This window comes from Juglans regia, chromosome 2 (genome assembly GCF_001411555.2).
Source record: "Juglans regia cultivar Chandler chromosome 2, Walnut 2.0, whole genome shotgun sequence".
NCBI lineage: Eukaryota > Viridiplantae > Streptophyta > Magnoliopsida > Fagales > Juglandaceae > Juglans > Juglans regia.
In genome coordinates, this window is record NC_049902.1 from 34134019 (window position 1) to 34155747 (window position 21729).

The window sequence follows — 21729 nt, forward strand, 5'->3', positions numbered from 1 at the left end:
CTTCGCTGCATTGCTAATATGAAAAATATCAGACCAATTGCCATGTGTAATATAAAATCATGCCCACTCTGTTCATTATCCGAGTTTGTGGAGCAAGTCCAACATCTCTCGGGCATTCTATCAAGCATCTTTGCGGTCTCAATTTGTGGAGCCCAATCAAGATCATGTTTAAATTTAGAGATTAGTTGAGATGATTTTAGATGAATTAAATAATATATTATTATTAATTTAGGATTTGAAAAAATTAAATTATTTATTATATTTTATGTAAAAATTTGATAAAATTATAATAATGAGATAAAATAAATTGAGATAAGTTTCCAATACAAACTGAGGCTTAAGCTCCTTGAGTAATAATTTGCGGATTTTTCCTTTTTGTATTTTCACAGAAATATTGGAACGGGTTGGGCTTTAGGCGAAGTGATATAGTCTTAGATTGAAAGCTCAGATTTGGCCCAAGAAGAGAAAGGGCAACATTGAAAACACATGACTGGGCCTATCTAGAAGACAGAGCCCACATCGTCCACTTTCACTCGTCTCCTTCCTGCTTTCCCCTGTGGATAAAGGGCGAGCAAAATAGAGAGAGCTGAGGTTTCTGAAGAGACAGACAGAGAGATGGCAACTCTATCATTCGCTTGTTTGGCCCTCCCTTCAAAAATGAAAAATTCTCTTTCAATTAGTGGCCCTTCTTCTTCTTCTTCGTCAAATCAGTCGAGTTTGACTGGTTCATTCAGGTCACTCAGTTTCTCCACAAACCTCTCGCACAATGTCTTCTCTAAAGGTACTTGTAGGGTCAATTTTCTGTTTGTTTACTGAGAGAAATAATAAGAAATTAGCAAGGACAGAAAAAAGGCTGGGATTTTTAACTTTCGTGTCGTTACTTTCAAAAATTGAAGAAGAAAAAAAGAACCCCAGCTGAACCGAGCATATTGAAGCAATTTTTTCTGTTTATATTCCCGATTCTTGTCTCTCTGGAGTTCGAACCCATTGTAATTCCTTGTTCATGCCTTTTCTCAAAGCACTAACTTGTTGGAATTGAAATTTTAGAGGATCTTGAATTCTGGGTTCTGTGAACTTCAGGGTATCTGTCTATGAGCATGACACAAATGCCAACACGCCGTTTTGTTGTGTGCGAGGCGGCTCCGAAGAAAAAAGCGGATTCGGCTGCTAAGAGGGCTCGCCAAGCTGAGAAAAGGCGCATCTACCACAAATCTCGGAAATCTGAAATCAGGACCCGGATGAAGAAGGTATAAATTATTAAAATTTGTTTATAAATTGGTAGGATTGTGGCTGGACTCTTCTGGAGGTCCATTTTTTCATTGTTTTTTTGTTGAATGCTATCCAGATGTTTTAGGGTGTGAAACTTTGTGAGGAAGATTAAATTTGGTTCCCTTTTTGTTCTAAGATTTTCCAGTTTTCTGGTTGTAGGATTGATTGTTGTTGTCTTTCAGTAAAGGTTGTGGTTATCATGTGTGATAAAAATGATATATTTTATTAATTCCAAACCCAACTTTGCCTTCGAGACTACGAAGCTCTGCATGAAAGTTAGTAGAAGTGGAACTTTTCTGTCGTGGATAATCATTACAAGGTACTGGTAGAAAAAAGACTGATTTTTCATAAAGGTTGGTGAATCTTATCTGGATACTAGCATGCTGCTATAATGTGGAGGAACATTTCTTTCTATCAACATTGGCATGTTGGAACATTATCACAATTTTGGAGACTGAAACTCTCTATCTTCTAATCGTTTATGTTTTTCTTCTTCTTGCGTACTTAATTCACAACAAATTTAGGTATCTACGTTATGTGTTATTCTGGTGTTTGGTGATGTTATTACTGTTCTGACTTATACCAAAACAAATGTTAGTGATGTTAGCGCACCTTCATTTCAGTCTGGCTTCTGAAATTGAGAAAGAAGAGAATATTACTAGATCGATTTTCTAAGTTAGCTGTTTTCCTTTTCTTTTCTCTTTCTCTCTCTTTTTTTTTTTTTTTTTTTTTCCTTTAACGTTTATGCATTATTTGTGAAGTGGAATGTGCTCAATGTTTCCCTCCCCCCTTTTTCAGTTTGGTATTGACCATGAAGGGATATCTCATCCTCCTTGTCCTCTTAGTTTAATCTTTGTTTGTTAAGTATCCGTATGAGTTAATCACTATTCCTTTGAATAATAAAAACTTCTAAGAAAAGGAAGATAACTTTTGTTTTCCATATCTTAAGGTTATAATTATTTGAATCAATCTATAATTTGTTATAGGAAAAAACAGAAGCTGAGTGATTTCCTGATAAAGATCTATCAAAAACCTGTGATAACCAGGGGTTGGCTCATGTCGTAAAGGCCTTGGGCTTGGGGGTATGCTCCCCCTAGGTCTAAGGCTCAAATTCCCTTGGATGCAAACATCTCTAGGGGCCATCGGACTGGGGGATTTTCTCCTTAAATTACCCGATGTGCACTTGTGAAAAACCCCTTGCTAAGGGCCTGTGCACCCCCGGGATTAGTCGGGACACTATTCCTGGACACCTGGTGCCAAAAAAAAAACCTGTGATAAAGGCCGCAAATTGTTTCTTAGAAGTTCCTGATGGTTATTTCAACTTTTCCAGGTTTTGGAAGCTCTGGATGTACTCAAGAAGAAACCTGAGGCACAAGCTGAAGAGGTCCTTCCGATTGAGAACCTAATTGCGGAGGCATATTCAGTTATAGACAAGGGAGTGAAAGTGGGAACGCTGCACAGGAACACTGGAGCGCGCAGGAAGTCTCGGCTTGCCCGGAGGAAGAAGGCTGTGGAGATCCACCATGGCTGGTATACCCCATCCCCTGCCGTAAATGCATCATAGAACCTCTTGTGCCCATGCAAAAATTTATGTAATCCTATGTTAAGCTCCTTAAGAGTGATGTGAATTCATAACTTGAGGACTCTTGAGAACTTGATGTAGATTGGTTACAGTTCGTTTTGATGTGTTTTTTTTTTTTTTTCAAAATGGATGTTGTGATCCAGAACCTCATTGCGTAATCCATAATGGTAATGCTTTCTGATCTTGAATATAATTGTGAAAATCAGAGGCAGAGCACATGCGGCTTACCTCTTGCTTTGCTTTATGGAACCAAGGAGAATCCACCTGAGTTTGTCTGTTTGACTCAAACAAGTAGAACTCTGATCAATGATCATATCATTTTTTTTTCACCCCCCTTTCTATTTTTGTTCAAATAATTGTATTTGATCCATGAAATCAATCCACTCTCTACTGATTGAAACTAACTATAAAATTTAGGCATTGGAGGTTGAAGTGTAATTTATGTGAGAAGAGTATGAAGTATCCGTGTTCAAGCGAGAAAGATGCATACTCATAGTGAATTTTAATTTCTGAACAAAGCCTACACACAATACTTCAAATCTGAAAATTTAGTTCAATTCATATATAGTGTTGGTATTTGTTCCTCAAGCGTACATAATGACAGACATCTAGAACATATGTCTGGTATCTAGTTCTGAAAATCATGTACATGCTCTGTGTGCTGTAATTATGTACCGAATTAAATTTCGCAAAATCAGCACTAGCGGTAATACTTCAAAGTTTTTAAACGTTTTGTAATTTGTAGTATATCGAAAGATTTCTCCCTTTCTTTAAACGTATTTGCATTTAATGCTTTTTATTTGAAAAGAATTAGGATTACAAGTTTAGAACATCAAGTTAAAAAAGTAGACGTCTTTTTTGTCCTGAGCATTTGAAATTTGGACTCTAGTACTTTCCTAATGGGAAGTCTAAGACACAGTTTAGCTTAGAATCTTGCAACACCTGTTCAATCCAATTTTACAAACATGACTTGAGATAAACTAATGAAATAAACATTGACTTGCGTATTGTCGAGTTTCTAGGAGAACAAAACTCAAACCTTACATCAGGCTGCATTATATAAGTGTGTGATTCAGGGAAAAGGAGGAGAGGTGATAGATACCTCATCCCTGTAGTCTTTGGCTATTTTAAGTTTACATTTCATCACAGTTGTTGCAGTCACCACCTAGGGCCCGTTTTGACTCACCAATGATGTCGGTAGGCAAAAGTTTAGGAGCTACCTCATAATCTGTCCACAAGCATTAAAAAGAGGAAAAAAGGGAAATAAGCACAAAATTTTCCAATCACCAACATGATATGAATATAGGTAGCTCTCCCTCCACACGGGAAACTTGAGAAGGATTTGTCAGCTCCATGCGTGGGGATCCCTCTGAACCTTTATATTTGCAAAGCGAAGAACATGAGATGCATTGAGATGGTTGTGCAAATTAACATAGCCCATCCATTTTTACATAGCAACATCCGGGTCCAATCGTCTCTGAATAGCAGCTGCAGCCTATAATAATAAAGCTTATAAATTGAGTCCAAAGATTATTAGAAATTACATGAGTACAGATTCAGTTTATTGTACCGACCTCAAAGTTTCCAATCTTGTACTGGTAAGCCATCTCCTCCCTGAGCTGAGCTTGCTCTTTCATTGCTTGTGCCTAGGAATTGAAAAAGATTTGGCGATGAGAAAGATTAATTTATCATATATTCATGGATTAGCAGAATGAAATAAATTTTGATTGATTAATTGCAAACTAACCATTCCACTCTGCATAGACCGCTTTAAAGTTTCCACCTCTTCCGCCTTTTGTTTTTCACGTTCTCGCATGAGCTCTTGCCTGAAACGTAAAAATCAATATTTTGAGAAAAACCAACATTATGATACTCTATATTTTTTGGGTCAACCAAACTAATCTTCACATGAGATTTAAGGACCAGTTCAAACACCAGATGCCTGGCATATATATTCACACAATTTAGAAAAAAAAAAAAAATAGCTACATGGAAAAATCCCATTAATTGCATTATGCCAGTGGAAAAAATGAAAATGGTTGCAAATGGACATTGGAGAAAGTTTATAACTTATAATTTAGAGTACATCCAAGTTTTTTTTTTTTTTGATAAGTAATAAAGATTTTATTCATACAAATGAAATAGGCATCGCCCGTGTACACAAGAAGTATACAAAAGAAAAACGCCTAATTACATTCTTTTTTTTTTATAAGTAGAAAAACACCTAATTACATTCTAGCTAAGGAAAGAAAGTCATGGACATTGTTTCCATCAAGTACAATGGCTGAAAACCATAGCATTAAAGTGCGCATAAAAAAATTCTGAAGCTCTTCCATTGTGCTTTCCCTATCCTCAAAACATCTCTCATCAAGTCATCCCTATCCTCCATTGTGAGTACATCCAAGTTTTAACCAATGAGAACACTCTGAAAAGGTTTAACATAGTGGCTCCTTTCACAAAGGTCCATCGAAAACCATTTTAAACTAAACAACATCTGGGGTCTAAAAATTTTTGCCTTGATACCAGAAGAACTATAAAAAGAAAACCAACACATAAGACAAAGGCCACCAAAAGCAAAGAAAATGATTTAATACCTCTTAAATGACGAACCAACTCCTAATACTTGTAACCGTTCCTTCACACCACTTTAATTCTTTTTTCTAACCACCTCTCCCCTCCACTGAAACCCCCTCCGCTCTCCCCAAGAAAGAAAAGCTATGAATCATGATACTACTGATTCATTACAACTTCAGGATTTTTTTCATAAGATTTCACGATAAATTCAATTAATGTAGCAAAGCTCTGAAACCTACCGTCTCTGTTCTTCATCATTGAATACCGTACGTTCTGATTGCAGGAACTTTTTGATACCTTTTTTCTGGTCTTTTTCCATTTTGTGTCTGTAATATGCGTCAAGGTTATAATACCTGCAACCACAAACATTGAAGTCATTTCTTGCTACCTGTCACATTGGAGATCCATGCACGATAAGATGGTGCTATCAAGATAAGAGTTGTAGAGGTAAATGAGAAGGCAGAGATGATGAATGTACGTCATCTGTGTAAGCAATGTACGTCACTAGATCATGAAATGATTTCATCAAACTAATTCTATATTGGACCAATACTATGTACCTCAAAAGATGATAATCTTATATATATATATATATATATATATATATATATAACAATTAGCCAATTGACTCCCCATGTTATACATTCATGATTTATCCTTAAATATATAGAGCACCCGAACTATCTTGCAAAATAAGGGAAAACAAGAAACCTAAATAACGAATAGGAAAGAAACTTACTTCTTGGAAGGAAAGGTAGCTGTATTATGGTCTTCCATGAACCTGTAAACAAGTATTGCACATTTAGATAGCATTTAAAAATTCTTGACTCGGTACATAAGATTTAAAAGGGAAAATAAAACTTTGCATTGCATTAAGAAAAGGGTTCTCTCAGAACTGAACTAAATCCAATCAACAATTTCTTGTACTTACACTTTAAACATCTGCTTCTCTTCCCAATTAGGCAAACTTTCGAGATTCACCTGCAAAGAAATCTCCAAACATTTTTATCACATTGCAATATTCTCCATATCCTAAGTGCTATTTGAAAACCAATCGAAGTAAGGATAGGCCTCACAGTTACATTTATGTGGAAAATATTAAATATAAAGTACACTGACTAATGCAAATCTAATCTGTTAAGTAGCGATCAACTTAAAAAATTTCAGTATTATCGGCGTTGAATTTTAACATGCACGGGTATATGATGCAAATGGAATTGAACTTCTGCGCCCGACGGGCAATTGATACCCTAAACTACCAAAATTTAATTCAGTAGTGGGAAATGGAAAACCTGTTTAACTTCTCCCAACCAAGCAGTGAACTCAGGCCGTTTAGTCCTACAATGCAAAAGTATTCCTTACTAATAATAATAATAATAATAATAAAACAACAACAACAATAATAATAAGAGGCAATATTATTCGCACAGAAGTAACCGATCAAAAATAATAATAATCAGCTAGTCAACATGAAATGACATGAATGCACGCCTACATCTTCAAATTACCTCTTTTTTTTTTTAAGTTTCTAATTTGTAAGTAGGTGTTATCTTCTGTATACTAGCTGTGTACACGGCTTCGCCTAGTTACATAATTAAATAAACCATAATTTTACATACCAAAAAAAATCTCATTTTCAAAACCATGACAACTCAGTTTCCAAGAGAAAAATAAAATGAAACAGAAATTTTAATTATGCATTCCTATGATAAAAATGTAAACAGATCTGTGTTCTCCTCATCCACGTAGCCAGAAGCAACAAGGAGCAAGCACAATCTTTTAAAGGGAAAAGGAGAAGATATACACAAAATCATTTTTTTCACATTTCAATATCAAGCAAACAGAGCACATACTCTTCCAAGATTTTCTCAGCAACCAAACGCAAACCCCAACCATAAACAGAAAAGGAAAAGCCACTAACCACATATCGGTTTCTCTAATAATTCCATACTTTCCCCACAAGTTCGTCACCGGTCCTTTCTTCCCTCTCTCCTTCTTCTCCTTCTGCTTCTTCTTTCGTTTCTCTTTCCTCTTTTTCTCTTCTTCCTTCTCTTTCCTTCTCCTCTTCTCTTTTTCTTTTCTCCTCCTTTTCCGCTCCCTCTCCTCCTCTCTCTTTTTCCTCTCCCTCCTCTTCCTCCTCCTCCTCTCTCCCTCGCTCTCACTCTTAGAATCCGAATCCAAGCCACTCTCCTCCGATTCCGAACCAGAATCCTCCGACTCGGAATCAGAATCAGAGTCCTCTTCGCTACTGTAACGGCTTCGAGACTTCCTCTTTCTATTCTCCAGTTTAGCGTTATTTTTGCCATCTCTCTTACCTTCCGATTCGGAACTTTCCCGAGCTTTCCTTCGAGACCTGCTCCGGTCTTCCCCGGAATCAGATTCCGAATAGGAATCCTCTCGCCCTCTCCTGGATTTTCTTTTCGACGGAGCTTCGGCCCCTTCTCCTCCTCCTCCTCCTCCACCAGAGAGTTCTCGCTTTTCTAGGAGCCCAGAGTTTCGATCTCTGCCCATTTTCGCTTCGGTTTCGAAGATTTTGTCGAGAAATGGGAGCGAGTGAAAGACAGAGCAGAGGTGGATTTATTTACATCCATCTCTGATAATGGGCTTGAGCGGAAGGCTAGCCCAAATTCGAATAAATGGATCCTTTTCATGGATCGGCCCACTCCAAGCCGCTCCACTGGTAAATTTGTGGTGGGCTTTTTCTTTGTACAATATAGGCCAATAGGTGAACCAATGGGCTTCTCGTAGTTCTCGTGGACCATTCATTTTTAGTTTTTGTTATTTGCAAACATGATGCTTCAAAATACCGCATATTGTGGCCCTCGATATAGAGAAATGATATTTGTAGTTATAGTGTGTGGAAGAGTCGTACAGTCTTTTTTAAAAAATTAAGTAAATGCATGATTCACATGATAAAAAATTAATTTTTTAATAGTAAATCATATTCTTTTTTAAAGCAATTGTACGACGATTGCACATTCTATAACTGTACGTGACATTACTCTTAAATGAATAAATAAAAATAAAACACTAATAATTTTTTATTATTGTGGAATCCATTTTAAGAATTGGATATGTCAAAAAATAAGCTATCAAATTGATTTTGTCTTTTCATTTTAGGTTTATGGTTGAATTTCATAGATAGGTCGCATTCAATATATAAAATTTACACCACCAAAAATATTAAATAATTCAATGATTTTCATATTTGCCAAAAGGCATTAAGAGGAAGTGAAACCAAAGAACCTGAGTGCACAATGTTGGGATGCATTTAAGTGCAAACCAAATCCAAACAAAATTGGTAAGATTTCAGATCAATTACTTCTAAGGTTAATTTTGTGCCAATGTGTCGAAATATTGTTACATAGTGTCAGCATTGCACTTCAAAAGCTTAATTTTCATGTGAGACCTTCAGATCTAGTAGCTTCACTTGCTCACTGAAATCTTAAGAGTTTGGCAATGAATTGCAGATTAATGAGCCATAATCAAGCAAGAGCATCCATAGATTTTTTCTGTCTTGAGCTTAGAATTATCTCTGTTTCCTCATTTTCTTCTATCTCACCAGCTTTCATTTTCTCTAAAATCCCATCCACTTCTTTCCCACCTCTGATATAAGCCCCGATCAAGGCATGGTACATTTCCCTACCCATTGGAATAACGGTCTTTAAGGAGTTCAGAAAAGCTTCTACTTCTTCAATGTCTCCTCTATCGCTAAGCCAACTCAATACGCTTGAAATCACTCTAGCTTTAGGTCTCCATCCTTTATTTTCCTCCCTTACAGCCAGAGCTTCCTTGATGCATTCAAATGCCTTCTCCATATTTTGTTTATCTACATAACCCGCTGCAAGAATAGCCCAACTATTTGGAATTGGAGTCTTCCCTTTCTTCACTATGTCCTGAAGCACAGCTTCGGCTTTTTCCATCAATCCCTTCTGACAATATCCAATCAGGAGGACATTGGGCACACGGAAATCATAACAGTAGCAAGATGACTCCCACTCCTTGAGCAGTTTTTCTGTTTCTTCAAACTCCCCAAGCTTCACTAGAGAACCCAGCATGGTAATATAATCCCTGTTAATTTGCTTCTTACACTTGGATTTTTCAAGGCTCCACAATCTCATCATCTCATCTTTATTTCCAATCTGCGCATAAAGTGAAATCAAATGATTATATCCGAGTGCATTTTTATTTACCTTCTCTTCACATTTCTTCATGTAGATCAATGCTTTCTCACGGATGTCAGCTTTTATGTAGTAATTGGCAACCATTGCATAAGTATTCCAGCCCACAGAGATGTGGGGTAGGCTCTCCATTTCCTTTAGAACTTCCTCCATGCCCTTAAGATCAGATCTTTTGCCATAGGAATCTATGCTAATTCCATAGCTAAAATTGTCAGGGGAGATGCCATTTTTCTTCATTTCTGATAACACGATAGGGACTTTCTCAGGCTGGCCATTGTTTATATATAGGCACATGATGTTATTGTAGGCGAGGGGACTACAAGCAAATCCCATCTCTTTCATCTTCCCCATGTGGGAGAGGGACTTATCAACAAGGCCTTCTCTGGCATAACAATTTAGAAGAGACCCATAGATTTTGTCAATTTTGTCTTGATCACTCAAGTTATTAAAGTAGCTCTCTGCAGAGTCCAGCCCACGAACTCTACCAATAAGATCTAACTGCACAGCCTGATCACCTGGTGAGAACGAGCAAAGTTTCGTGCAACTGACCCACTCAGAAACCTGCAGCAGAAGATTGAGTAATATGGTAAATCGAAACTACAGTAACTACTACGAATTTCAGAGCTCCTAGAACCTGAACATGTCAAAGTTTGGTGATGAATCAGAAAAAGAAAATAAAAAGGAGCTCGGACACAAGCATTAAGCCAACTAGGAATATAGGTAAGACTCCAGGTACCAAACAATAATTTAGGATAAGTATTCCATTAAGTGGAATACAGTTTTCTCTCCTGATCTACAGGGAGTTTTGCACTTTGCAGCTGGAAATGCCTAAACTGACACATTGCATTCTCCAAATATAAAAAACAGATAAATAGTATCTTCATCCAGTTTGGCCTTTAAGATGGATGAAAAATAGATAGAAATAGGTGATGTGACACAATTTTGATTGTTGAGTTTTAACAAAGAGTGCATGCAATGTATAGGTTTGAGGGAGGAAACAATATTTTGCCCTTCCATCAATTAATCATATATACATATATACTTGAAGAATGGTTTACATATGCTTGATGACTAATCTTTTCTTTTTAAGTCAACGAAGTAATTCTAATTTTGTCACATATCAGAAAGAACCACCCTCAAACTGACATGGCATGGGCCTTAAAAATGCATGTTGCACCACTGAAATCTAAGTGCATCCATCAGCTAGAAACAAGTCAGTCAGAAATGTGCACATTTTTTATCGGCAAACAAAGTTTTCTTCTTCAGTCAGAACTACACATTAATCCACTTCCTTATTTCACCTACACTTCTTCACTCCCTTTATTTTTAATTTATTTACCAAAATCAAGTAGTTCTAAAATGTTGGGTTGGATAACCCTACTAGTTGTTGTCGGTAAATGATGCTAGAGCACTTTTTTGTCCTGAGCTTATACTAAATGCGGTTAATCTAAATCTCGTAACATTTTCTGATTTATTTGATGGTAGGTGTTTATTTTATACTGTCTATTTTTCCGCTGAAGCGACATTGCTTACAGCACCTTGCAACACACTGACGTCGAACAGGTTATCGACCCGTAAAGCTCCGCAGAGCTGTCATATGCGGGTACTAAGGGAATTTAAAAAACATCTATTTTGTTGGTTTTTTTTCCTACTTTTCTAATTTCATCACAAAATTGTACAATATCATCAACTACAGTTCTTTTTACTATGAGAGTTTAAACTATATTATTTTAATTTTAATTTATAAATTCTGACAAACCAATATCAAGCTTAAATAAACATGGTTATATAGTAAATCATACCACTGTTTGTGAATTTCCTAATCAGACATTAATGGGGATAAAAAAAAAAAAAAAGAGAGAGAAATGAGCTTTCCCTAGTAGACCTTAGAAAGGGCAAAATTTATTTCTTGCCTTAATTTCACTTCAGAAGGAACCATATTCTGATATGCCAATCACAAGAATGACTTTTCAATGATGTTCAAGCTAACACCATACAATTTATTTATGCCTTGCCTTTTAACAAGTTCATGAACACTTGCTTCTCTAAATCCCAAACACGAATTATCAAGTTAAAAACCTAACTACAACTCATGAACCCATCATCCAAAAAGCAGTCCGGTGGCTTAAAGAAATATCATAGAAAACAATATTTGTCAATTAGTCTGACCTAGACCCACTGATTAGCTCAATAGGGGAGTTCCCCAGTTGCCCCAAAAGGCCAAAACCCAACCCACATAATATATCAAACCCATTTGTTCCTTTTCTATTCCTCTCTTTTCCCACCTTTTCTCAACAACCAAATAGAGAGCCTTCTCAACTGTGAGTAATGCAAGTCTTTGCCTTAATTAAAATAGCATTTCATCATTTAATGAAATCAAACCAGCATATCACAGAACACCCAGATTCTTTTTCCTTTTGCAACAATTTCTCATCGGCCAGAGAAACTCCTGAGAATTTACCATCGGGAAATGGCACAGACCCAGAATCTGTTTCTTACATTTTCTCTCAACCAAACAGAGCATTGTAAAAAAGAAAAAAGAAAAAAAAAACTCACCTCGAGAGCTTGCTTGTACCGCCTGCGAGCTCGGAGATCACGGACGATGCGCTGGAACTCGAGCGCCTTGACCTTGTTGCCTTCTTCCACCCACTGATCAAGAACTGGCACTACGCTGAGTGAAGGGTCGCCCAGGGGACTAATTCTTGAGAAGAGGTTTCTTCTGCCACTATCATGCCTTTTCGTGCTGTAAGACCTTATTATCAAGATTGCGTTTTCTGTGAGGTTCATGGACCTGTTCAAGCTTGTGAGGAAGATCCTTAATGCCATGAAAGAGGTGCTTGAGAGTTTGTAGGGTTTAAGATTGCAAGACTGCTTGGCAAATACGAAGGGTTTAGCAAAGCAATTTTGGGAGAGGCTATAAGCGTCTTTTCCTCTAATTGCGGGTGCAGTAATGAAATTAGACCAACTAGTTTACCGATTTCTATTTTTTTTTTTAAATATCAAACATATATATGTTATATCAAAATGTAAATTTATTTTATAATTCGTTTATAATATAATCATCACGTCAAATCATAAAAAATTATAAGATATTTTTTCTAGAATAATCTACTTATGTCCCTCCTAAAAAATTCTATATTTCTTTTGATTATATCTCCAATTTCTTATTATAAAAATGCATTTTGATTTTTATGGGAAAATCCTTGGTGGATGAATCTAGTAAAAGATCGAAATATGCCAAAGTATATGGTCTATGCATGGCATAACACCCAAATCTCAAAAATAGAGGTCTTGAATTCGACTCTCCTCCCCGAATAAAGAAAAAAAAATCGAAATTGTTGCAATTAAAAAGCCCTGAATAATAAATATTAAATATCAAGTTAATTATTGTTTTAAATAATAATAATTAATTTTATCAGCCATCATATGTAGAGCATTAAGTGATACAATGCAAGTAAAAGTTCGTGCAAAATAAGTAGTACTGTCCTTTTTGCATTGTTTTGCTTTACACTAATAAATAATTAATTATGATATTTTCATCAAATATATAAATCTTATTTTTCAATTATTTATTACAGTAAATGAAATATTACAAACAACTTGATATATTGTCCACAAATGTCATACTACTGTCTGAAAGTCTCGCTAGAAGGGCAGAAAAAAAGTCCTTGAAGCATAAAAAAGTACTCTGTTCTCGATCGGACATGAACGTCAGTGCACGTCTTGATCGATCATTGTGGAATTAAGAGAACTGATTTGGGGAAGAAAATGTCTGCCCAAACCTCCAACTCGAAGGAACGACATTTAAGAATTCTAATGTTTTCCCATCAACCAAAGTGAGCTTAAAAGACAGTCTTTGGCCTCGAACGTCAAAACCACTTTGCCAGTTTGCACCCCAATTCCTATGCATGGGAATCCATGTTCTTGTCCTGGAGCCCCTTATCCATGCAGCCTTCGCATCACCACTACCACCAACGTTAGATATCATCACCATATTGAAATTTGATTGTCCCTTCAAGGTGAAACGAACTCCTCCTCTCCGTTTGCACGACACCCTTCAACCCATAAACATCACATGAGTGAATAAAACAATTGTGAATGATCAGCAATGTTAACCATCTTTATAAAAGATAATGATTTAATTTTATCATTTTTAATTAGTTGCAACGTACGATTGATATGGCCGCGCGCATGTGTTATTGTTTTACCTTCTATATAGGATAGGGACAATGCCTTCATTGCCTTGTCGTGCAATGCGCAAGAAAGCAGGCATAGACATGTCAAAGTGTTGGTAAGGGGGATCACACCACCCTCCATTATTGTTGGGAGGGCAGAGATTGGTGGCGGTAATGGTCATGACGCCGTGGGGAAGGCACCACTTTGGGTCGAGCCTGTGGTTGCAGCTCAGTTGGTAGCAAGCACCGCATGCTTCACCACCTCTGAAAAGCGTAGTGCTAACGGCAGCCGTGTTCACTCCAAACCCAGCGTGGACTGTGTTATCATAGCCACAAGCTCCACCTGATGATCATAAAAGTACCAATGGCATTAAGGATATTAAAGTGACATGCATGAATATTGCGGTATCCAAAATTCCAAATGCCTAGTTTTGCACGTACAGTACTAGCAAGAATGATCGACTTATATACGTACCAAGAGTAGTTGGGTTTTGATTGGATCCATAGAAAGTTGCATGGCCATTAAGCCAACCGCTACCTTCAGTACTGTTGATGCCTTCAAAACCTACACAAACAAGGAAGAAAACATACAAAAGAGAAACAGAAGGAACTTTGACAGAACCCATGATTTTGTTCTTCAAACAGATCGATCACATGACATGATTCGAATTCTTGAAGAAAGTGTCTCCATTTATAGATTAGGAACGCGCTTGTCGGTGATTAATTATAATGAAGTCCTAGTATATTATACGTACACTATACACTTTGTCATCATGATAAAAGATGCAAGCAAATAACAAATAAAAATCAGAATATTTTTCTGAAGAACGCGTTTCTTCACGTCCTAAAAGCAGGTGCATGTGATGGTTTGAGACAGATGCAGGCAATGGGAGATCAGCAAGTCAATGTGATGGCCTGTTATGTTTCCCGTCGGTGACTTTTAAGGTAAATGCTCGATTATTCCATGTTGGAAATAAAAATGCTACATTGGATCCAAGATGTGGAGTCTCAAACCCGAAACCAGACCTTTTTCTTATGATCAATGTCACGCATATAGTTTTAATTAGCGTTATTCTAACCTAAAAACTTAACCTTTTGGGATCAGGAGGATTAATCCGACTAACTAGTAATATTATTGCAAGTTTCCTTTAGATTTCCAGTCTAATTTAAATGAAAATGTTAAGCAATAATATATAATTAATTTCCATGCTTGGGTCTCCATTATTATCAATTAACTTGACATAAAAGGATGAGGTTCCCCCTCCCATGTTTTCTTTTTCTTCAGATGCTGTGTAGGACAGACAGCTCACTGCATACTTTATTAATTAACGAATAATATTACCTACAGTTATTAAATATGTAAATATTATATAATTATTTAAAAAAAAATAAAATTTATTATTAAAAATTTAATTTTTTTATGTAAATTTTATATTTAATTTTTTTTTTAAAATGACTATACTACACTTGTATACTCACGATTACAAATAGAAAAATTCACATGTAAATTTTTAATTAATTACGTGCGAATGTATAATTAAGAATAGGAAAATACGTGGATATCACCGACTGGTTGTTTAGATCGTACTATGTCTTCCGTACGTACTTCACAGTACATAAGCAAGCGCTTAATATTTAGGGTACGTTTAGGTGTTGAAAAGTGTTGAGAAGTGTTGAGAATGTTTGTGAATAGTTATGAATAGAGATTGGAGTGAGTTTGTGGGTCCCATTGAGAGTATTTTGAGTTGTTTGGATGTGTGAAGTATGTTGAGTTGTTGACTTTTGAGTAAGTAGTTGATAAATGTGTGGGTCCCATAAATATTATAGTGATTTTATTTTTAGTAATAAATATTATAATGATTTTATTATAGTGATTTTTTAATATTAATAAATATTGTAGTGATTTTATTTTACTTTTATATATAATAATGATAAATAGTATAATGATTTTATTTTTAATTTATATATAATTGTGATAAATATTATAATGATTTTATTTATATATATATAATAGTTATAAATATTATAGTAATGTTATTTTTTATTTATATATTATAGTGATTTTATTTTTTATTTATATATAATAGTGATTTTATTTTTTATTTATATATTATAGTGATTTTATTTTTTATTTATATATTATATGATTTTATTTTTTATTTATATATAATATTATTATAATAGTGATTTTATTTATTTATTTATATATTATAGTGATTTTATTTTTTATTTATATATTATAGCGATTTTATTTTTTATTTATATATAATAGTGATAAATATTTTTTATTTATATATTATAGTGATTTTTATTTATTTATATATTATAATGATATTTTTTTTATATTTAATAGTGATTTTTTATTTATATATTATAGTGATTTTATTTTTTATTTATATATAATAGTGATTATAATTTTATTTTTTATTTATATATTATAGTGATTTTATTTTTTATTTATATATTATAGTGATTTTATTTTTTATTTATATATTATAGAGATTTTATTTTTTATTTATATATAATAGTGATAAATATTTCTTATTTATATATTATAGTGATTTTTTATTATTTATATATTATAATGATTTTTTTATTTATATTTAATAGTGATAAATATTTTTTATTTATATATAATAGTGATAAGTATTATAGAATGTTTGTGAATAGTTATGAGTAGAGATTGAAGTGAGTTTGTGGGTCCCATTGAGAGTATTTTAAGTTGTTTGGTATGTGAAGTATTTTCAAAAGTACGAGAATACTTGAAAAGTGTTGAGGACACTTGGTCACCCAAACACAGCCTTAATGTTAGAAAAATTCTATAGATGAACCGGTTCACCAAACACACACCCCCACATCTGACGTGTCAAACCGAGTTAACCGACGGCCAACAAGTTCTGACCTCAACTCTCATTTTCCTGAAGCTCTCAGGGCAGGTTTGTACCTCAAATAAAATATAAAATTTTCGCCTCATTTCATTATTATATTTTTTTTAATTTCTATACAAAATATAATAAATAATTCAATTTTTTTAAATCTCAATACATATTTCTCAAATCTCAAAATAATAATAATATTAAAATTTAATATTTTAAACTTCAAAACAAAATACAAAATTCTCATCTCACCCCCCAAATCTATCATCAATCTCTCCCCCTTTCGAATTCGAAAATCCCATTTTTCACGAATATCCACGTCAGATGTGACGTGTTTCTTGATGAACGGTGGCTGATTAGTAAAAAAATTCTTAATTTTATTCATTAGTTTTGTCAATTCTCGTTAACTTGTTTTCTAACACAGTTGTACTCTTGTACTTGTTAAATTTATCATTCGTAAAATAAAAGGCTATAAATTTTTACAAATCGTCTTACTTTTTTTAAACTCAAATTATTATATTGAAAAAAAAAGTGTTTGCATGGAAATAAACGTTTTAATTTTGGTATTATCTATATTTTAAATAATTATTGCAAATTTTCATTGCTTACATACTGTAAACTTTAGTATATATAGGACTTTTTTGAAATCTTGATTAGGGAATTTTGTAACTCCCAACTTTGTTTGTAAGATGATATTGATATTCTTCTGTTAGGTTTATTAATAAAATTTAGATATCATACTCTCTTTTTTTTCTTTTCTTTTTTTTTTTTAAAAAAAGCTTTGAAAATAAATACAAAATTATTCTAATAATTATTTTTAATGCAAGCAGTATTTTAAAACGTCATGATAGGCCCAATGTCGTGGGTTTGGGCCAACTCTCCCCCTACTTGAACTCCACAATCCTACCATAACCGCATGTGGGTCATTGCCTCAATTGAGGAAAAATAAGGTTAAAAATTAAATTATAACAAAGGAAGTATTTTATAAGAAATCGAAAGAACGAAATCGAAATACGAAAAAAAAAAAAAAGGCTGCATTGAAAACTCCAACAAAGAGGGGCATTCTATTGCAGACATCTTGGCAAAATCTGGAGCTAGTGGGTTTTCAGAAGCTTATTTTTTGCCAATACAGATGCCAAAAGATGCCTGGGGTGCATATAAATAGATCTAGCTGGTCAACCAAAATTTAAGCATAAGGTTAAGGGCATATGCTTAGGTAATGAGGTAAAGCTGGCTTACACAATCTTTGTCAGAAATAACATGTTTGGTTACAAGTTTTTTTTTTTTTTTTGGCCTTTTATTTTTTTTTTGGTTTATCTTTATCATTTGTTGCTTTTGGTAATTTTGTTGTTGTTGTTATGATGTACGGTATAATGTTTAGTTAGTTTGTATGCCTGAATTTGGTTTTCTATTTAGTTTTGAATATGTGTAACTCTTAGGTATCAAGATGTAACCACGATTTTCCTCCATCATGAGTGAGGGCCATCAATAAAATTAGAGTACCGTCTTCTTTTAAAGAGAGAGAGATAAGATTGAGAATTTTGTGAATAGTAACTAATAATTTATAAATAGTAGTAAAGTAATATGAAAATAACTGAGAACAGTTGTATTTCTAAACAGACCCTGTTTCCAACCATGGCCTTAATCTCTATGTAGAATGTTAAATATCTATATATAGATACTTTTCTTGTATTGGTTTTAAAATTCACGGTTTTTCAAATATTTGTTTTTGGATTTTGTAATTCCAAAGATTTGTTGTATAATATGATATTCCTCTAAAGGGCGAGTTATCAATAAATTTTGGTTACTGTCTCTCTTCCAAAAAAAAACACCATTTTGATCATTCTATTATTATAAAGCAAATGTTCAAATCGAAATATAGAACATTGGGGGTTGATTATGAACGAGATTGTCCTTCAGGTCAGATTATTTGGAAAATAACAGTCATATTTTAAAACCGTGTTAACTAGGAGCACATTGGGAAGCCAAAACAACATACGGGTAAAACGATAACGACTCAAATTTAAGAGATGTCGTTGAAATTGGAAAGGTGGAACTGGTCGTGAATAATTTGGTCATATGCAAACGAAGAACAGGAGGTAAAAAGAAACAGGAACTGAATCAACTGATCATAGTCTGCAGTCAAGTTTGAAAAGTAAGACTTCTGATATAACAATGATGACAACCTCTGTTACATAACAAACAGGAATATTACCGCGTTCCATTATCCATGGTTCTCTTTTCTCCATTGGCGCATCCACACATCCTTTAAATTATAGAAGATTATAGTGGTCAGGATTAACGGAAAACCGCCTCATGCTCAGGAAAAGAAAATTGAGAAAGGCAGAGAGTCAGAGACTATTTGATTTCAGTATTTCAGTATAGAAAATGAGGTATTGAGCAATATTCAGTTCCAGACTTCGAGTGTTTTTCCTTTTGTGGAAGCAAAAGAGTGAGAAGTAGGTCAATGCGTCAATGGTATCATAGTATTGAGAATTGCACAAGGATAACATCAATATCAAGAACTTCTCATAAATCCAACCAAAAAATATCAGATTATGTACACACCCAAAAAAAATTATGACAAGTGGTATTGTTGCAAAATCTATGCCAGGATCATGTATATCTTCTTCTACTCTATGTACTAAAATTTCATAATTCCTCCCAGAACTATACAAAAGAGAACCCCAGAAAGGAACATGATCAGAAAAAGAGAAGACACAAGATTATGCAACAGAAGAGAAAAATGGAGACTCTGTTAAGAGACTTGTCAAACTTCATTTCCAGCCTTCTCATCCTGGGACTGCTAATCTCTGTGAGAGGGCAGGCGTACAAGCTTGTATTTGTGCTCCCAAACATCCTCGCATAGACCCTCTCCCCAATTCCAAACATCCCAATTGCCGGATTAACTAAACTAGCCATTGCTGTACCCCCAATATAAGCTGATCCATTTGGACGATGTTGCGTCGAAGAAATGAGGTTGTGCAACCCACAAGGAGGTGGCCGGCGGGGAATGACAGGACCCAAATTGGATTTCTTGACATCGGAATCAGAAGAGGATGTGCCACGACCATAGAGGGGGACCAACAAATTCTGTGATATGTTAGCTTTACAAACAGGGCATTTCGGTTGTTGATGATCTGGTTCGTCTGAGGAGATTTGTACATTAATCCACTTGTAAATGCAAGGCCAGCAGTACAAGTGACCGCAGAGGGTGACCACAGGTTCATGTGCTGGCTCTAAGCAAATGTTACAGCCAAAGCAGCCATCTTCAATGACTGTGTCTGTTGTTGGGGCTGACATAGATTTCCATTTCTGCGGAAAAGAAACATCTCCAGTAGATTCGAAGTGTAGCTCAGGTTCAAAGGAGTTATGTTCCATAGATAACGCACTGTGTTGCCAAAAAAAAACAGATCTTAATTAGGACAGATAAATGGATTTTCTCTCGAGAAAACTTTTTTAGCACAGGATAAATCTCCATGAATCAAGCCTCACATTCACTGATCCAAACAAATTCACGAAAGAAGTGCCCAGAATTCCGGCAGGAACAGAGAAAGTTTCGAAAATCATATAAAACAAAACCAAAAGCCGGAATCAAATAAGACAACCAAGGATTATATTTCCTCGAATACCAAAAGAACCCCAAGACAGAAACACGAAGCTTACCTCGTACGGAAAAGGATCTCTGAATCAAAACTGATCAACAGGAAACTCTTGAGAAAGGAGGAGAGAGAAGCGGAAAGCGGTTGATTATCGCTGTCTTGTTTTCGGGTTTTCAGGACGAGATTGAAGAAACGGAATGGATGAGATGGAAGTGTGCTGACGCAGCGGTATATAAAGGGGCTGTAGCGCGTTTGCCATTGGCTGTGTTTTCCATTTATTAAAGAAAGGTCGAAAGAGAGATCTTGCTGAAATCGGTGCTCTCTAGAACCTCTGAACTGACCTGCTGACACGTGCGACACGCGTTAAGAATTTAGAATTTCGTGTTTGTCTCAACTGTTTTTTTTTTTAATTCTAATGGGTAGTTCGAGGGATTCATTTTCGTTACCCAACATTAAGGATGTTTGAAAATTTTAGATTCTCAATAGAAAATTAGAAAATTTTTATTATATAATAATAAAATAATATAAGATGAATTTAGTTTTAATTATTTACATTAAATCTCCATTAGATTATATATTTATTCATTATATGGTAATGAATAACTAATAATTTTAAAATTATTTAATTTTTTAATTATTAATTTATTTAATTTTATCGTATTTTACTATTTTACTTATTATATATTAATTAATAATCATATTCTTATTAAATTAATATATCACTAAGTCAAATTAATATATTAATTGTGATAAAATATGTGATAGAAAGAAAGGAATAGATAAATAATTAATAAATATGTATTTGATGTATGTACAGTAATTTTTAAATTTAGAAAAACTTTTAAAAATCATTGTAGCTAAATTTTAAATATTTGAAATTTGACAAATCCAATGCAAGCATATTTTACTCTTTAATAGTTAAATATTCATTAGATTTAACTTTTAACTAATCCAATAAGAATGCTCTAAAGAGATAAATGCAAAATTGTGAATTTTGAAATATTTAGCTAATATTAATAATATTTAATATATGAATTAATTCGGTGGCATGAAATCTAACCCTGAAATTGCCACGGAAATTGTAAGAATCTAATTAATTAGATTTTAGTGACGTGGATCGTACCTGGCCATCGTATTTAATTAGATTTTAGTTCAATGTCTTTCTTTTCGGGGACGAGATTGAAGAAACGGAATGGATGAGATGGAAGTGTGGGGACGCAGGTATAGAAAGGGGCCGTTAGCGCGTTTGCCATTGGCTGTGTATTTAAGGAAAATGTTAATCCTACCGCTCACATTTGTTTTTGTTTTTTTGTTATATTTTTTTTCACTTTGTGATAAAAATAATATTTTTTAATAATATCATAAATTTTTAAAAAAAATATATATTTAAAAGTATTAAAAATAATATATAAAAAAAAGTAAAAAAACAAAACAAAAATAACTAACGGTGGTTGTAGTGCCTTTTTTTTT

The 21729-nt window shown here is 34.3% G+C and overlaps 5 protein-coding genes across 5 annotated transcripts; 1 reads left to right on the forward strand and 4 right to left on the reverse strand.

The window, feature by feature from the left end:
* The first annotated feature begins 514 nt into the window (after nucleotides 1-514).
* On the forward strand, nucleotides 515-3100 carry LOC109012899 (30S ribosomal protein S20, chloroplastic). Its single transcript, XM_018994797.2, has 3 exons — nucleotides 515-781; nucleotides 1081-1247; nucleotides 2600-3100. The coding sequence occupies exons 1-3, from the start codon at nucleotides 616-618 to the stop codon at nucleotides 2831-2833; spliced, it is 567 nt and encodes a 188-aa protein (XP_018850342.1). The 5' UTR covers nucleotides 515-615; the 3' UTR covers nucleotides 2834-3100.
* A 721-nt stretch (nucleotides 3101-3821) lies between these two features.
* Nucleotides 3822-7974, reverse strand: LOC109012907 (RNA-binding protein 25). Its single transcript, XM_018994808.2, has 8 exons — nucleotides 7347-7974; nucleotides 6718-6763; nucleotides 6357-6406; nucleotides 6165-6206; nucleotides 5665-5778; nucleotides 4599-4677; nucleotides 4426-4497; nucleotides 3822-4346 (listed from the first exon to the last, which is right to left on the reverse strand). Exons 1-8 carry the CDS (start codon nucleotides 7934-7936, stop codon nucleotides 4299-4301), a joined length of 1041 nt encoding a protein of 346 aa, XP_018850353.1. The 5' UTR covers nucleotides 7937-7974; the 3' UTR covers nucleotides 3822-4298.
* Nucleotides 7975-8723: 749 nt separating this feature from the next.
* Nucleotides 8724-12465, reverse strand: LOC109012914 (pentatricopeptide repeat-containing protein At4g21705, mitochondrial-like). Its single transcript, XM_018994819.2, has 2 exons — nucleotides 12163-12465; nucleotides 8724-10167 (listed from the first exon to the last, which is right to left on the reverse strand). The coding sequence occupies exons 1-2, from the start codon at nucleotides 12430-12432 to the stop codon at nucleotides 8911-8913; spliced, it is 1527 nt and encodes a 508-aa protein (XP_018850364.1). The 5' UTR covers nucleotides 12433-12465; the 3' UTR covers nucleotides 8724-8910.
* An 883-nt stretch (nucleotides 12466-13348) lies between these two features.
* Nucleotides 13349-14407, reverse strand: LOC109010683 (expansin-A12). Its single transcript, XM_018991581.1, has 3 exons — nucleotides 14257-14407; nucleotides 13815-14124; nucleotides 13349-13661 (listed from the first exon to the last, which is right to left on the reverse strand). The coding sequence occupies exons 1-3, from the start codon at nucleotides 14405-14407 to the stop codon at nucleotides 13349-13351; spliced, it is 774 nt and encodes a 257-aa protein (XP_018847126.1).
* Nucleotides 14408-19164: 4757 nt separating this feature from the next.
* On the reverse strand, nucleotides 19165-20557 carry LOC109012924 (E3 ubiquitin-protein ligase RMA1H1-like). The gene is made up of 2 exons (XM_018994830.2): nucleotides 20324-20557; nucleotides 19165-20048 (listed from the first exon to the last, which is right to left on the reverse strand). The coding sequence occupies exon 2, from the start codon at nucleotides 20036-20038 to the stop codon at nucleotides 19361-19363; it is 678 nt and encodes a 225-aa protein (XP_018850375.1). The 5' UTR covers nucleotides 20039-20048; nucleotides 20324-20557; the 3' UTR covers nucleotides 19165-19360.
* Between the last annotated feature and the right edge of the window lie 1172 nt (nucleotides 20558-21729).